Source organism: Lissotriton helveticus, chromosome 8 (assembly GCF_964261635.1).
Source record: "Lissotriton helveticus chromosome 8, aLisHel1.1, whole genome shotgun sequence".
Lineage (NCBI taxonomy): Eukaryota > Metazoa > Chordata > Amphibia > Caudata > Salamandridae > Lissotriton > Lissotriton helveticus.
Window position 1 is genome coordinate 818,064,638 of NC_136069.1, and position 16,836 is coordinate 818,081,473.

Sequence of the window (16,836 nt, forward strand, 5' to 3'; positions counted from 1 at the left end):
CTGTGGCGTGTTTGTGGAGGGATCGGACGTTGAGGAGGATGCATTGCAGGGTCTTCGGTTCGGTTGTGTTCTTGTGGGCGGGTTGTGCTGGATCCGTGTTCTTGGCGGTGCTGCAGGTGTGCCGGCAGCGGTGACAGCTGAAGGGTCCATGGGTGTCGGCTGGTGATGCTAGCTTGCAGTTGTTGTTGCAGCCTGGGTTGAGTGCGTGGAGTGCTGCTGGGTCGTAGCGTTGGCGGGGCGGAGGTCCAGGGTTCCTGGTGCTGGTCGCGGACGGGTCGCAGACGAGCGCAGACGTGCTTGCCTTTGACGCACCTTCGGTGCACCAGCGGCAGTGGCCGCCATTAAGTAGGGGTCGGGGAGGGCTGGACAGTTGGGAGGCGGGGAGGGGAGCTGGATTGGGCCGGTCGTGCTGGGGGGGGGAGGGGCCGCGGGGGCAGCAGCGGCGGGGAAAGGTAAAGGGAGGAAAGAAGGGATAAAGAAAAAAGGGAGAATAAGCAGAAATAAGGCACAAAAGAGCAGAGATGCAGAAAAGAGCAGAAAGGAGAAAGATAGAAAGGGTAAAAAAAACGAGTGAAAACGGGTGAAGGAGCAGAGGGAGAGAAAGGGAAAATGGGCAAAAATAAGGCACAAAAGAGCAGAGGTGCAGAAAGGTGAAAGATAGAAAGGGAAAAAAAACGAGTGAAGGAGCAGAGGGAGAGAAAGGGAAATGGGCAGAAATAAGGCGCAAAAGAGCAGAAGTGCAGAAAGGTGAAAGATAGAAAGGGGAGAAAAAGGAGTGAAGGAGCAGAAAGAAAGAAAGGAGACAGAGGTCCACTGGACCACCAGGGATGAGGCGCAGGGAAACCTGCGGGTGGAGGAGGGCCTCGATCACCAACACTCAAGAGTGCAGGGGCAGGGGCACCTCACTTAATGGTGGAGCTGCGAGGGTGGGAGAGCAATTTCACTGACAATGAGTCAGTGGTCTTGCTCGCCTGTCCCCGCAGTGGCCGCCATTAAGTAGGGGTCGGGGAGGGCTGGACAGTTGGGAGGCGGGGAGGGGAGCTGGATTGGGCCGGTCGTACTGGGGGGGGAGGGGCCGCGGGGGCAGCAGCGGCGGGGAAAGGTAAAGGGAGGAAAGAAGGGATAAAGAAAAAAGGGAGAATAAGCAGAAATAAGGCACAAAAGAGCAGAGATGCAGAAAAGAGCAGAAAGGAGAAAGATAGAAAGGGTAAAAAAAACGAGTGAAAACGGGTGAAGGAGCAGAGGGAGAGAAAGGGAAAATTGGGCAAAAATAAGGCACAAAAGAGCAGAGGTGCAGAAAGGTGAAAGATAGAAAGGGAAAAAAAACGAGTGAAGGAGCAGAGGGAGAGAAAGGGAAATGGGCAGAAATAAGGCGCAAAAGAGCAGAAGTGCAGAAAGGTGAAAGATAGAAAGGGGAGAAAAAGGAGTGAAGGAGCAGAAAGAAAGAAAGGAGACAGAGGTCCACTGGACCACCAGGGATGAGGCGCAGGGAAACCTGCGGGTGGAGGAGGGCCTCGATCACCAACACTCAAGAGTGCAGGGGCAGGGGCACCTCACTTAATGGTGGAGCTGCGAGGGTGGGAGAGCAATTTCACTGACAATGAGTCAGTGGTCTTGCTCGCCTGTCCCCGCAGTGGCCGCCATTAAGTAGGGGTCGGGGAGGGCTGGACAGTTGGGAGGCGGGAGCGGGGAGGGGAGCTGGATTGCATAGTTAAACCCATCTCAGGTAGGCTTAGATCAAGGACCAAAGCATTATGATCACTATCATGACGGGGAAGAACCACAAAATCAATAACCTTATTCCAAGACCTTGCCTCTACCATGATGTAATCTATACGGGAAGACTGACCAGGACGGTTAAAGGTAGCATTACCTCCAGGTCAGATTGGGCTCGGCCATTGCAGGCTCTCAGGGAGTGGGCCATAGTGATGGAATTCATTTGAAGAGCCAGTGGTGACCATGCCTTAATCAGAGGTATTTGAAGGTCTGTGATGGACCAGAGCGAATCCTCCTCACTAGTGATACTCTATGATGCCAGGTAATGGTTCGGATTGGCAATTAAAATCCACTGCGACAATCAAAGTGCTACTCTATGATGCCAGGTAATGGTTCGGATTGGCAATTAAAATCCCCTGCGACAATCAAAGTGCTCTCCCCCTGTACCATAGAAATAAAATTATCTAGAATATCCAATGTAGGTGATTCTTTGCCCATCCTAGTGGGGCGAGAATAGACATTAATAAGGATCACAGTAAATTTGGACAAAAAGGAAAGTTTAATACATTGAAGATCTAGGGTTGGGGTATCCAATTGCATCACTGTGCATCCTAAGTGCGACCCAATCAGGATGGACATACCCCCAAATGGTCTTACCCTCTCACCAATAGAGGCCAACTTGTTAACTGACAAAAAGCCCAGCCTGAAAAAAATGTTCCCTGGCCCAGGTCTCCTGAAATGGGCAGACATCGTACTGATCTATAAGGGGTTCCCAGTTGGGGCCAGATAGTTTATTAGTAAGCCCTGCCAGGTTCCAAGACAGAATGGTTTATTAGTAAGCCCTGCCACTTAGTTACTCTTCTCTAGTAGAGATTTATATCAATAGACCTTTTAAAAAACATCCCTTTTTGTGGTACTCTGGTTAACATCAGTGTATTTATGAATGTTGTAGGTTTATTTTCCACCTTCCTTTGCGGGTGCTGTTACAATGCATGTGCCCTGTTAATTACACTTGAATTATGAGACAGTTTGATTAGCTTGTTCAATATTTTTTAAGTGTTAACAGACTTACTATGTTTTTTTGTCAGAGGATATCTTATGTATTTCTTTCGATGTTGCTTTACGGTCTCAGATATCTTAACCCAATACAGAGATGCTTACCATAGTCTTTAGGATATACTACTTTGCATGGCTTATAACAGAAACATGTTGGATTTGCTCAAGATTTAACACTCCTCCTGTAGCAACAGTCTTTAAAACCAGATCATCAAAACTAAAACTGCGGTGGTCCCCATCAACCTATGTCCATGCAACATCGGGGCAAACCATTGCCAAAGGTAGTAGGTCATGGGGACAAATTTCAAAGAGAAAAACCTAACCTGATGAAAAAATGGTTTGAAAAAACCCAAAAAACTCTTCTTGAATTCAGAGTGCAGATCAGAAAAATTAGTAATCGAGTTTCATATCTTCTGACAATTCTCAAGAAAGGAGTTAGTGATAGGTCCCTGCAAATAAATATACTAGAAGAATTGGTTGAGTGAAAAAAGAATCGCAGAGTAAGTCAATATGGGTACAGTACCTTTATTTTTTGGTAGTTTCACCATGATCCAATTAAGAAGGGGGGATCAGGGGAGGATGCCGAATAAAGATGACTGGGAAAGCCTGGTGGTGAAAAGGAAGTGATTAGGAGAAATAGCGAATCGCAGACGAGTGGGACCAATTCCACTCCACTAGTATACATGAATACTCTCAATTTCCCTTTGATCAATCACGTTTTATCAACGTATTAAGTTGCTTTTGACTATAAAAACAGACTCAGATTTTGAACACTATTGGCAGTCTGAGAAGAACGTTGTATTTTGTCTTAACATAGATGTGGAAGGTATGCCTAGGCTAGGAAGTAGATGCTCTGATTTTTTTTGTCAAGATACCTAGAGGCATATGTTTATGCAGATCTCTTGAAAGTTTTTTATGTCAATCTTGAGAAGACTACAAACATAAATAGCTGTTGTCAAAGATGGATTCATTTTTGAACATTTGAAATTGATTTGCTTTTGTTCTGTGAGAAAATGATCTGATGTTCTTATTTTGTAAATTGGTTGCATAATACAGATGTGTTATTTTGAATGTATTTTTTTTTAATTGGAAAGAAACTTACGAAAGAGAAGAAACTTAAGGTAGATGAAAGCCCGCTTTTTCAACAACTGAACTTAACATGTGTAGATTGACTTATTTCTAAAATAACTCCAAACAGTTAATTTACTTATTGCAGCTTGTTAAGTAATGTAAATATAAATGTAATGATAAACAAAAAAGACAAGTTTCATATTTTGATCAACAGAGGTCCTCTCATGCAAAATGAAGTGGAACATTGGATCCTGATAGGAGAACCAAGTAGAAAGCACCCTACGATTCACTGCAAAAAGTGAGTTCAAATTGTTTTATTATCATTTAGTCTAATCAGCCCAACCACTGAAAATAATCATCTAAAGTTTTCTTTACAGTACCTCAACATTTTTTCTTTTTACTACAGTTGTTGTGTTCATAGATAGCCCTACAGCTTTATCTCTTCGGGGTCAGATATATGTAAGCTGTAAGGGCATTATCATGCACCAGGAGCTTAAGAATCATGTATAGAAATTAGACAAAAGGTGAAGGAGCTCAGAAGTTATTTTCAGTGCCCTCTTTGTTAAATATTATAGGAGAATGCGATTTGTTATAATACAAGGTCACCCTAAGGCAGCATTGGAAAAATAAATTGCAAACCATATAGTGGAAATGGAATTCATGCAGCCAATAGTGTGTGCAGATAAGTTCTGTTTTATACTGTTTGTGAACGTTTAGATAGATTGCTGTTCTGCTATCTTAAACTCCTGGAGTGCAATAGATACACATAGGCACCTGACTTCTCCTTGCTGGCTATTGACTTCAACTGCTGTAGAAGGTGTTTACATGAACAGTTTGAAACATTAAGGCATTTCGAGACTTACAGATGTGCACATCAAAGATTTAATAAAAAGGTATACAGTGATAAAGATAAATCATGAAGGGGAGGGAAAGTAGGGGTACCAATAGGTTTGTAGCATACTATGCATACTCCTGCCATCTAGTGTTTGGGTTGGACGTTAGCAGTTATTTTTGTTTGAAGAAGTCTTTCAAGTCACGGGTTGTTAACCCCTTCGCTGCGCACGTAGGGTTGGCCGACGCTGCCTCGCCCACTGTGCTAAACCGCCGCACCGCGGCGGAATTGCCGCCACGGTTAAGTGACTCCTCCCTTCGTAGGCAATGCCCATGGCACCAACTCCATTGTTATATTGCTTTTCTCTGCTATCAAATTTGTATGTGTATAAATGGGTCTCCTGGACTCAACTCCTGGATGCAACGCGTTCCACTTTTACTCAACACCGGGCCCTTAATTCTCTAGTCACCCACCACCTCTGAAGGTCTTGGGCTTTTGATCTTCAGTCTTCAACATTGGAGAATGTCAATGCTTAAAAGGTGATGAAACAGACGGCCTTCAGGAAACGCCTTTGTTAAGTGTCCTTTGGCCGACCGCCTCTGCGATCTTTGTCTATCTCCAGACCATAACGACTCCAAGTGTCCCTTCTGTTTCCTTTTCTGGTGTTAAAAAAACAAAAAACCTTCCTTATCAGAGAGACAGCTCCACATCAGTATACAAAGACAGCCCACTAGAGAAGTCCCAGACATATTCTGGAAAACAGACCTTTCGCAGCCGAGGAGGAAGAAGAAGTTAATTTCCGATGTCCCGCCTCACCAACCCTCAATTAATTGACTCCAGCACCTCAACCACCTAATGAAGAAGAAGAAGAAGGCACTCTATCCTCTTTATCCAATATGGGTCCCGCACAAAGACTGCACCCAGATGAGCAAGTATGTTTGAGGGCGAAACCCTTTGTAAACCTCATAAGAGGCCACAGTCTGAGAAAGAGCACCGCTCTCAAGGCAGTTGGGCTTCTGACCTGCACATAAAAAATGGACCGCGTCAGGTTGCCTCCTGCCTTTGGGTTCCGGTTGGCACCTTAGGACTGTATCGGAGCAGAGGTGGGATCCACCAAAGGGCGTAGAATCCCATCGAGCTTAGAGTCTAAAGAAAGCTTTCGGCACCCAAAACCCTAAACACCCTTAAAAGCCAATGGATATGTTGACACCTGCACAACGTTCGGTGCCAAAACCCAACATCATTTCAGTAAAGGCTTCCCCATCAGATGATGCTGCAAAATGTATCATGGGGTAATCCAACGAGCAGCTGCCTATTACAAATTAGATCAGCACATCAGGCCCAAAGAAGATGATCTCCTGGTGAAGAAAACACTCTCTAAAACGAAGAAGCCTATGCAGTCGCTCCTTATGCATAAAAAAATCCTTAAGCCAGCCCCCATAGGCTTGCAGAGCCTGTCAAACCTAGGTATTCACACTCCGAATCGAAAAAATGTTTAGCTGTTCTTCATCGTATGTACCTCGGGGGGTTTATATTTCCCCTGAATCTTTGGTGGTGCAAAATGCAGGAAGTGGGCCTCTGCTGAAGCCGCAAGCAATGCCCCACCATCTGACAAGCAGAGTTAGCATGTTGACTTGCTTGGCAAGAAGATAGCGATCAGTGCAGACATATTTTCAATCCTTTGGGGAATTTTCTATGGTATGGCAGGGCTCAGTGGGAGGAGATGGACGAGCTCATCCAACATCTCCATGACCAGTTCAAGAAAAGAGGGGAGGAAATAGTAAACAAGGGGAAAAACATTTCTAATGCAACTATAGGCTGTGCCCTTGATGCTGCTGATGTGGCTGCCCGGGGAGTAAACAACTACATCATATACTGCCATCACTCTTGGCTTCTCCGCTCCAGTAAGAACAGTCTAACCCGAAGTTCCAAGCTCCGTTCTCCCTGACCTGGCTCACAAGCAACCCAAACCTATGTTGGCCTGATTGGGCTACTCGGTTGGATATAGCTTGGATCCAGTGGCACATCAGTCTTGACCTTGCTCCAAAACAAACAAAACCACCTCTCTTGATCAAAAAGTCAAACCAAAAACAGCTGCAATCATACAACTACAAGGGCCGTAAGGGCTACGGGTGCAAGGCATAGAGGAGTAACCATTCCAATACGGGTAGATGTGAAGGGGCCACTACCTTTAAATATTGACTTAACCCCCATCCCCACCCAATTACACAACACTTGCCAGGTGGAAGTTGCAACATTTCCTCCCACACCAGGAGGAAATCACTTTAGACCAGTAGGTTTTCACATTCCTTGGGCATAAACTTCTTATGACCTCACCAAGCTTCCTAACACTTCCACATACCATGAGCTCAGAGCACCTTCACCTTCTCCAGTAGAAGTTACCCATGGGGGTTCAGCTCTAGAAACTGGCCACGCCCACGAGGAACATGGCGGCGGGCTGAGAGCCGGTCGCGGCAGCACCGAGGTGTTCTCCGTTGACTCAGACGAATGATATGCTATAGCGAGAGGTCGCGAGCTTCCCCCTGACAGGTAAGCGGTAGATGCGTTCTCCCGCTTTACTGTCCAGCGCTAAGCTAAGCCGGCACCTCTCTCTGTTTTCCTTCCGAGGTCGCTGGCCGGCCGGCCGCCCGAGAGGAGGATGCAGTAGGCGGCGCTAGGACCACGCATAGCCGGACCAGCTGGAGGGCAAACACTCTGAAACACCCCGATCAAGAGATGCCGGCAGAGTCTATGGGTCAGACTGTACTCGGACGCATTCAACCCTGTTTTTAGACCGGCGAGCGGGGGAGAAAAACGCACTTACACTGCCTGCAGGTAAAAATTGTTTTTAAAAAAAAACGCGCTAGGACCTCTACGGACCGGCGCTTACCTGTTTTTCCACACTGGATGAACGCCGACGCCGCCTATGGAGCAGATTTCGCTCCGTGCTATTTAAACTGAAACTCGGAGGTTTGGCATCATATATTCCCGAGCAGCAATCCCGCAAAACGGAGTCTGAAAGAAAGAAGTTTTACTTTTTCGCTGTGAGGTGTGGGGAGAAAGGGATTAAAGCACCAGAGACCCACGGAGCTATCACTGGGAGGTCGGGTTGTTGCATGGATCAAACGCAGATCGATTTTTCTACCTACAAAGATAGTTATGCTGTCCTAGGGAAAGTCCCAGCACAAGAGCCAGCATTTTTGAAAGGTACTAAGTCAGTTGGACTAAAGTTAAAGGAAGTTGCGATATCTGGGAAAGCCGAGTCTGTTAACGTGGAGGCAAGCTTAAATCCTGTAATAAAAGGAAATATCCCCCCAATAAGAAGAAACAGGTACCAGTTGAGATCGAGGGTTGAATTAAAGGAGAAAGGGGCTTTAGAATTTGAATTCGAAGAGAGGGAGCGGCCCATGCCGCTAACTCCTTGTAAAAGTAGAAAGAAAAAGTCTACCTTAGTTAAAAAACTTAAAGGAGCACCCCTTGAGAGCCAGGTGGTCAAAAGCACCCCATCCCTCAAATCTTTCTTCAAGGTCTTAGAGCAGGCTAGGTGTTCTTCTGTGCGGTCGGAGGTTAACACTGCCATCGTACCCTTAAAAAACCGCTACGGGGCTCTAGAAAATCTGGAAAATGTTGAGGAGGGAACAGATATGTTGAGTTTAGTGAGCTTAGGACAGCTAAATCCTCCTGAGACTGAGACCGAAAGAGTAATGGCACCAGGTACTCCGGCTAACGCAAATATAGTAAACTCAGTAGACGAAGTTCAAGGACAGCAGGACACGAACCTCAAGAGTCAGTCTGGAGTAGTAAAACCTATACAAAGTAGTACTAAGGAGTTAGAATCCGGGGCAAGGAGAAAGGAAGTAAGTAAAGATCATCAATCTGATTCTGTTCAAAAGATTTCTGGAATAAGGAGAAGCTCTGAGGACTTATGTGAGCGGGAGAGTGACAGGTTAGGGGACCTTTTTCGATCTCTGAGAGGCGATATGATGTCGAAATTTGAGATATCAGAAACTAACCAAAAAACTATACAAGATAGATTTGACGCGCTAGAATCTAAGCTGGAGGAGGTCACTCTTCGTACAGGGAATCTTGAAATAGACACAGCTGCTTTGAACAAAACAGTACATGGAAACCAAAAGGATATAGAGCACTTAAAAGTCCAGAACAGATCATTGGCTATGGATATTGAGCGGTTGGAGCCTCAAGCACGCAGGAACAACTTAAGGATTTTGAAAATACCGGAAGGGGAGGAGTTGGAGGACATAAAGGGATTTGTCTGTAAACTCCTGAGAGAAGGTGTCCTAAAAGATCGCCCGGACATAGATTTGGAGGCAGAAATTCAAAGGGTGCACAGAGACCCTTATAAGAGACGTACAGATAGGAAAGCACCTAGAAAAATACTAGTAAACTTCCAAACATACACTGTCAAGGAGCTTATTTTGAGGAGATCTCTTTTAAAAACAGATCTCCTTTACAAGTCCAGTCCTTATTTTATCAGGTCGGATATTGGAGCAAGAACCGCACAACGACAATGGGAGCTGGGCACCAGAATGCCGGATCTGAGGTCACTGGGAGCCCAGGTGCAAATGAGATTCCCGGCTATGCTCAGGATTATGTGGAAGAATAAGACTTACAGTTTCACACAGCCAGAAGAGGTTGATAATCTTTTAGACCGAATGAGAAGCGAGCAGGTGGAATAGTATTGGAAAGACTGGCGATCACTTTAAGGAGGGGAGAAAACGTAAAAAAAAAAAAAAAAAATGGTGGGGGGAATTTGAGAAAGCAAATCATTGCATAAAAATGTTGTACGATAAAATAGGAGATATGATTTATTTGTAATTTAGTTCGTCTCGCTAAAACTTAGTTTATCGGTCACGGTCACCACCCGGTTGCTCCGAAAGGCGAAGTCATCGCCAGGTATGCAGGGGGGGTTCCTCAGGGGGGAGGGGCACTTTGGGTGGGGGGGGTTTGGGGGGAAAAAAAAAAATCCTCATATATAAACAATGTATTCTGTACAGAGGCATGGATGGGTATGAGTGGATACTAGACTCATGATTAACTCATATAAGTTGAAGGTCCTGTCCTGGAATATTAACGGTCTAGGGGAAAAAATAAAACAGAATAGAATTCGTGAATTCTTAAAAAACTCTGACGCTCAAATCATAATGTTGCAAGAAACACACTTAGAGGCCGCATCATGTAATTCTCTCTTTAAAAAGTCACGGTGGGTTCAAGAAATAATTAGCTCCAGGCAAGTAGGTGTCACAAGGGGAGTTTCTATCATCCTTCGAGCAAACAGAGGGATAACTTTAAGAAGTTTTGAGACAGACCGATCGGGAAGCTGGTTAGCTGCTGAAATATATATTCAAAATATCCCTTACTCAATTGCAGTGTATTATGGTCCAAATGAGGATTATCCGGGCCCTCTGTCCAAACTTGAAATAGCACTACTTACGACAACTGGCCCTTTAATTTTAGGCGGGGATTTTAATCTGGTCTTTGACCAAAAATTGGATAGAACCTCTAAAGCCAAATATCATGCTCCCTTAAAATCACTTGCCATTCTGGATGTCTTAATGAAAGATTTTACTTTAGTAGATGTCTGGAGAAAAAAGCATAGAACTCAATTAGGCTTCACCTTTTATAGTAAGAAGTATAAGAATTATTCAAGAATTGATCACTTTCTAGTCGATCAACACCTTCTCAAAGATATCAATTACCTTTCCTTTACGCCCACAGGGTTATCGGACCACGCTGTTTTGGAAATGGTAATTGAACTGAATACAACTCCTCTAAAACTTAGGTAGACACTGGAGAGATCACTTTTATTAGATGAGCAAATAAAAGCAGAAGTTAAAGACAAAACATTAGAATTCTTCTTAATAAACTCAGGAACTTCCTCCCCGCAAGTTGTTTGGGAAACTTATAAGGCCTATCTGAGGGGAATCCTAAGTTCATTAATAAATCATAAGAGAAAGAGCAGGAAAATAAGAAGAAAGGAAGACTTGGTAGCAATAACAAGTAAGGATCTTGAACTACAAAATGCAATTTTAACAAACTCCAGTAGAGCACATTTGCTAGAGAAGGAACTTACAGACTTACAACTTCAGTTAAAAATTTCGGACGAGAGAATTCTTAAAGAAAAATGGGAGTCTAGTAGATGAAAAAATTTTGAATACGGAGAAAAGTGTGGAGCCCTCCTAGCCTGGAAAGCTAGAGAAGAGAGAACGAGAAACAACATTAAAGCCCTAGTACAACGGCAGACAGGGGATTTGATGGAAACAGATGCAGAGATTAGAGAAGAAGGAAGGTCTTTTATGAGTAGTCTTTATACGGAAGACAAAGATCCTAAGGGTGAGGATTTAGAATCCTGGCTGGCAACAAAACATTTGCCGCAGATGTCTGAAACGGATAAAGCTTATTTGGAAAGTGAGATCACAGAAGGGGAAATTCTAGGACAATTGAAGAAAATGAAAAGAGGGAAAGCTGCAGGTTCAGACGGGCTACCAGTGGAGATCTATCTAGATAATAATGATCAATTAATACCTCCGCTGAGGGACCTTTTTAACTTATTATTAATCCATGGCTACTCCACACCCCCCTCATGGGCAGAAGCCATTATAACGCTCATACTAAAACCAAATAAAGATTCAAAAAGAATAGAGTCTTATAGACCCATTTCACTGCTAAATACTGATATGAAGATCTACTCTGGAATTCTAGCCACTAGATTATCGAAGATCATAAAATCTATAATTCACCCTGACCAGAGAGGCTTCATACCAGGGAGACAGTTAAATGAATTAACATTTCAAGCAATAGGAGCCATGGATTACGCCAGCGTTAAAAATCTTCCGCTTGCCCTGATCGCCATAGACGCGGCTAAGGCCTTCGATCAGGTCAATTGGAAGTATTTATGGGCCACAATGGAGGCATTTGGGTTCCCTCTTATTTTTATAGAGGCGATTAGATCATTATATCATAATCCAAAGGCGAAGGTTTTAATTAATGGAATCCTATCTGAGTGGTTTGATATATCTCGTGGTACCAGGCAGGGCTGTCCCCTATCTCCCCTCTTGTTCGATGTGTATATGGAGCCTTTTGTTTGTGGAATCAGAGAGGACAACATAATTCAACCATTCCAGCTCGGTAATTTGTCTCTGAAAGTGGCTTTGTACGCAGACGACCTTCTCTTATACACCTCTGATCCTTCAGTAGCAATACCAAGGTTGTTTCTCTTATCGGAAGAATTTGGGAAACTGTCAGGCTACCAGATAAATAAGGAGAAAACGGAGATCATGGGATGGAACAACACACACATATCGGGTGCAAAACAGACAATGAGGTACCTGTGAATTCACCTAACCCAATCTGTAAAAGACATTACATCACTTAGTTGGCAAATGGTGGCTAAAGACATTAATAAAACCTTAATAAGATGGCGGAGCCTGCCTTTGAATATATATGGTCGTGTTAACCTCATTAAGATGACAATACTTCCAAAATTAACCTTCTTATTTAACTGTATCCCTCTATCATTTTCACATAAAGACATTAATACTTTACAGGGCAAAATTGGATCATTTATATGGGCCTGCAAGTCAACTAGAATTGCATGGAAGAAGTTGAAAAGGGGCTTAAAAATAGGAGGGTTAGCCCTCCCGGATTTAATGTTATACTGTCATGCATTCCACTTTAAAAAATTTCGGCTCCTTGCAAATAAGTTGGATGCATCATCACAGGGCCGCCTGTTTCAAGCTTTACTAAATGATTTACCTTATGACCACGATTTCTTTATATTTAAGTTCGGAGACCAGAATTTTTTTTTTTAAATTCGCCTCAGAATTCTACTGACTGCTTTAAGAAATTGGGGGTTTATCAGGAAGAAATTCGATATCCCTTATTATCATACACACACTCCAATATGGGATTCTCCTGGTACACCTCAATGTCTTCAGGATCAACTGTCACAACCTTTGAAAACAGCCGGGTTAAAAAAATGGGGAGATCTCTGGGGAGATTCAGGCTTAGTGAATTGGAATTCTTTAGTACAATTAACTAACGGACAGTTGACTAGGTTCAAATACTATCAACTATCGGCATGGTGGTCTAGTCAAAATATGCAAAGGGAGAAAGATACTGACATTCTTGATGCAATTGGCAGAGAGGGGAAATGGTTAAAAGAACTCTCATTTTGGTACAATCTGATGATTAAAGAAGAGGATAGTACTTTGCACTTGGAGGTGAAAAAACTATGGGGTAACTGCATACCTGATTCTCCTGAAGAAATCTGCAAAGTTTGGTCAGATTCGTTTACTCTTTCACAGAGGCTAATTAAACCAGCCAATTTAAGACGTAATCACCTGTTTACGGCTTATAGAGTCTATTGGACTCCGGCCAAATTGCATAAGATCACTCGTAATAATGATTATTGTCCCCGATGTAACCATTGTACAGCTGATGATGTTCATATTTTTTTGTAATGTCCAGCTATTCAAGATTATTGGAAAGCGATAATGGATTTTTTGAGTGATGTACTCTCTTTAACTATTACTTGCTCTCGCAGACTTGTATTTTTTGGCTTATTGAATGATTATAATATTAATAGTTTGGACACTAAGTTTATTTTCTATATAATAGTCATCGCAAGGAGACAAATTTGCATGGAGTGGAAGTCAGCGTCTCCTCCGAGATTTGCAGTATGTCTGAAGCATATAATGGAAGTATGTAAAATGGACTTGGCAGGTCGTAGCGAGAGTATTGAAAATGTTTGGTCTAAACTTGTGGTCTGGATAAATTGGTGAGCGGTCCTGTGATTATGCCAGAGGTTGTGTCGGTCCTGTCCTCCACTAGGCCTAGGGCGCCCAAAATAGGCTTTGTGGAGTGGGATAAGGAAAGCAGCCTACCTCTGGGACATCCCTGTCTGCTATGATACTGTTTCCAGGGTGGACACGAAAATAACAGTATAAGAGGCAACAGTGAGACCCATCTAGAGCACAAGAATTCTGGTTGTATATGGTTCACTCCCTATATTTCATAATTCCACATAAGGACGGCTCTCTCAGGCCAGTTCTCGATCTTCATCCCCCAACAGGTATGTCCACTTGATACCTTTCCACATGAAAACTGAAGAATGTCATCCCTGTGCTCCAACAAGTTGATTTTATGACGTTGCCAGATATCAATGATGCCTACTTTAACGTACACATTCACCCTGGTCATCAGCGCTTCCACCACTTTGTGTTAATTGTCATGCACTTCCATTTTAATTTTGTTACTTTTTGGCATTCCCACAGCCCCAAAAGGCTTAACAAAATGTCTAGCGGGTGCTAGACACCCACCTCAGAAAGGGAGATGCCCACACATTCCACTTGTAGACTGTCATTCCAGCAACTACTGCCTCTTTTTCAGCCAAATAATCAACTCAGTCAGATCAGTGGTGTGCTCCCTGGGCATGATGACCTCTTGCATAGCCATAGTTCCTCATTCCAGACTCCGTATGCACCTCCTACAGGAGTGCCTCTCAGCGTAGTTGTCACAGGCAGAGGGTCACTGGGAATATCTAGTGCTGATAAGGGCCAGTTTCCCTTAAAGACCATTTTCAAAGTGACCATTACCATGGACTCATCGCTCTTAGGTTGGGTTGTCCATTACTATAGACTCATCCCTTTAACCCTTTGATTGCAGGCGCAATTCCCTCGCGATGCTGCAAAATGTTACGCGTGCACAGATCAAACGGCTCCCGGCCGTCCGCCGAAAACGCCCACCATGATGTCAGACGTCTGGGGGCCGTCCGATGTATCCAAAGGGTTAAGGACTCTGCGCCTGCAGGCCAAGTGACTTGAATAATATACTTAACCTAACTGAAATGCTCTTGACCCATACACTGCGCCACATGCGCTGAAAGTAGGGATGCTGAGGGTGTTGCAGCACCCCTACAGTAATTATTCTCGAGTTCCAAAGGTGAATGAGTAATAAAGATGTCTTTACATTTTGTTTTTCTCTTGTTACATTTGCTGTGCTTTCATAGACAAAGGTCAAATGTAAGGCTATGTCTTCTGACAAATTGCTGCATATTCTTTTAATTTGGGGACTTTTCTTTCTCTCACTGGAAAGTCATATGATTTTGTAAACTGAACTATCTGACTAATCTTAATGCAGCCCAGGACAGGAAATGTGAAGGGAAAGGTTGTAGGATGTCAGTTTTTTTCTAACACAGCAAATTTTAAATACCTGTAAATTAACTTTACAAATATTTCAAAATATATCTGTAGTTAAGAAAACACAAGTGATGCACTTTTTTTTGCAATTCTGAAGTGTGAGGGCAACAGAAGAGGACCAAAATAAATCAAGGGACATAAATTTGTGACGTGAAAATGATAAATATTTGCTGTAATTTTATTTCCACAAAATATCGTTTATGCCCTTTGTAGGTGGCGTCCTACGGCTCCGCGTCTGTCACTGGCGTCGTCAGCGCCGAGATGACATCACAGAGAGTACTTAGGTTCTTTCTTTTTCCGCGCCAGTAAGCGCAGATCCGGATTGAGCACTTACCGTAGTCACTTTTTGACTGCTAGTTTGAGAGTTTTGTCTCCCCACTTTTCTCCTGGTGCACGTAGGGATGCCCGGCTTTAAGTCTTGTGGGGCCTAGAGCCAAAATATGTCTGTGGCGGACCCACACAATGTTTGCCTCTACTGCCTGGAGACCGATCACGACTCTCGCAACCGTCCTGCCATGGCCCCTAAGGCCTTGCGGAATTGGCGCCGGAAATTGCTAGAGGTCCAGCATTCGTCTCATCGCCATTCCGGGTCTAGGTGCCGCTCGCGGGACTGGGGCCGTCGCTCCTCGGACTCCAAGTCTTCGCCTTCGGATTCTGGTAAGCGACGCCATAAAAAGAAGTTGAAGAAGCGTGTTCGCTCTCTGAAGTCCCCCGTCGCTCCTCGGAGGCGGACGAGGGGGACAGGGGCTTCGCCCTGCGGCTCCTCTGGAGCCTGTGATTCCTGCAGCCAACCCGCTTTATCTGGGTCCGTCGGTGACTGCCGAACAGATGCAAGAGTTCCTTGCCACCATGGACCGCCTTTTTAGGGCTCGGGCTCCCGCCGGCGCGCCTTCGAGCCCCGCGGTCCCGTGTCCAGATCCTGTGGGCCCGGCGGCTCCGCCACCGGCTCCAGCCCCAGCGCCACGGGATACTACGCCGTTGGCTCCGGTGCCACAAGGTGCAGCGTTGCCGACTCTGGCCCCGGCGCCGCACTCGGCTCCACCCATGGGGCTGCACTGGGTGCCGTTTATCCCACCCTTGCCCCGGTTCCCGGACCATTTTGTTCCAACCTGGGATCTGCATTAGGAGGCAGTGCTGGTCCGATCTCGGCTGGTGCCGTTCTCAGCGCCATTTGTGGAGCAGTGTGGCTCAATGGTTAAAGCGGCAGACCCTGATGCAGAGGTCTATCCCGGGACCAGGGTTAAATTCCCCGCCTTGGCGGGTCTTGGGCTCCATAATTCCACGGACCTGATAATTCTCGCCTCGGTGCCTATTCCATTCATGGAGTCCCACTCTGCAACTCTGGGCAATAGCTTGCTTAATCTCCACAATGGCCCCCACAACTCTAAGGATGCCTGGCCTCCACCTTGGGGGTGCCCAGGAGTGCACACCTCACAGGGAAAGCCAGGATGGGTTCCACAGCGGTATTCGTACAAGCGCCTTGAGACCCTTGCGGGTGAGTAGTGCGCCATACAAGTATCAATTTACAATTTACAATTTACATTTCCGACAACGTTCGTCTATTCTCTGGCTCCGGCTCTGCCGCCGAGACCGGCCCCCTCTACGCCAGAGGCGGACGAAGACTGGGAAGGGTCTGAGGACCCGCTTGCCCGGCAATGTGACTCCGAGCAAGATTGGGTGGACGACTTGGAGGATGCAGGCGACCTAGATGTCTCCTCTGACCCGGGGTTCGCCTCGCCCCCGCCTACGATGGAGGAGGGTGCCTCCTATATGATGGAGCTCCGTCGGGCTGCTGAGGCCCTCAACCTTGACCTCCCCACAGTGGCCCTCAAGATCAACCTCCTCACAGAGGTGCTCCAGATGTCGTCTACTTCGTCAGAGCCGTTGCTTCCCTTTAATAACGCCCTTAGAGAGGTCCTCTTAGGCACTTGGTCGAGGCCAGCC

General features: G+C 45.2%; 1 protein-coding gene across 2 annotated transcripts in view; it reads left to right on the top strand.

Moving 5' to 3' along the window:
- Positions 1-16,836, top strand: part of BIVM (basic, immunoglobulin-like variable motif containing) — a 265,082-nt gene that overhangs the window by 142,681 nt on the left and 105,565 nt on the right. For both annotated transcript variants that reach the window (XM_078657636.1, XM_078657637.1), the window contains one exon: positions 4,058-4,141. In XM_078657636.1, coding sequence (XP_078513762.1) covers positions 4,058-4,141 — 84 coding nt within the window. The remainder of the gene's footprint in view (positions 1-4,057; positions 4,142-16,836) is intronic.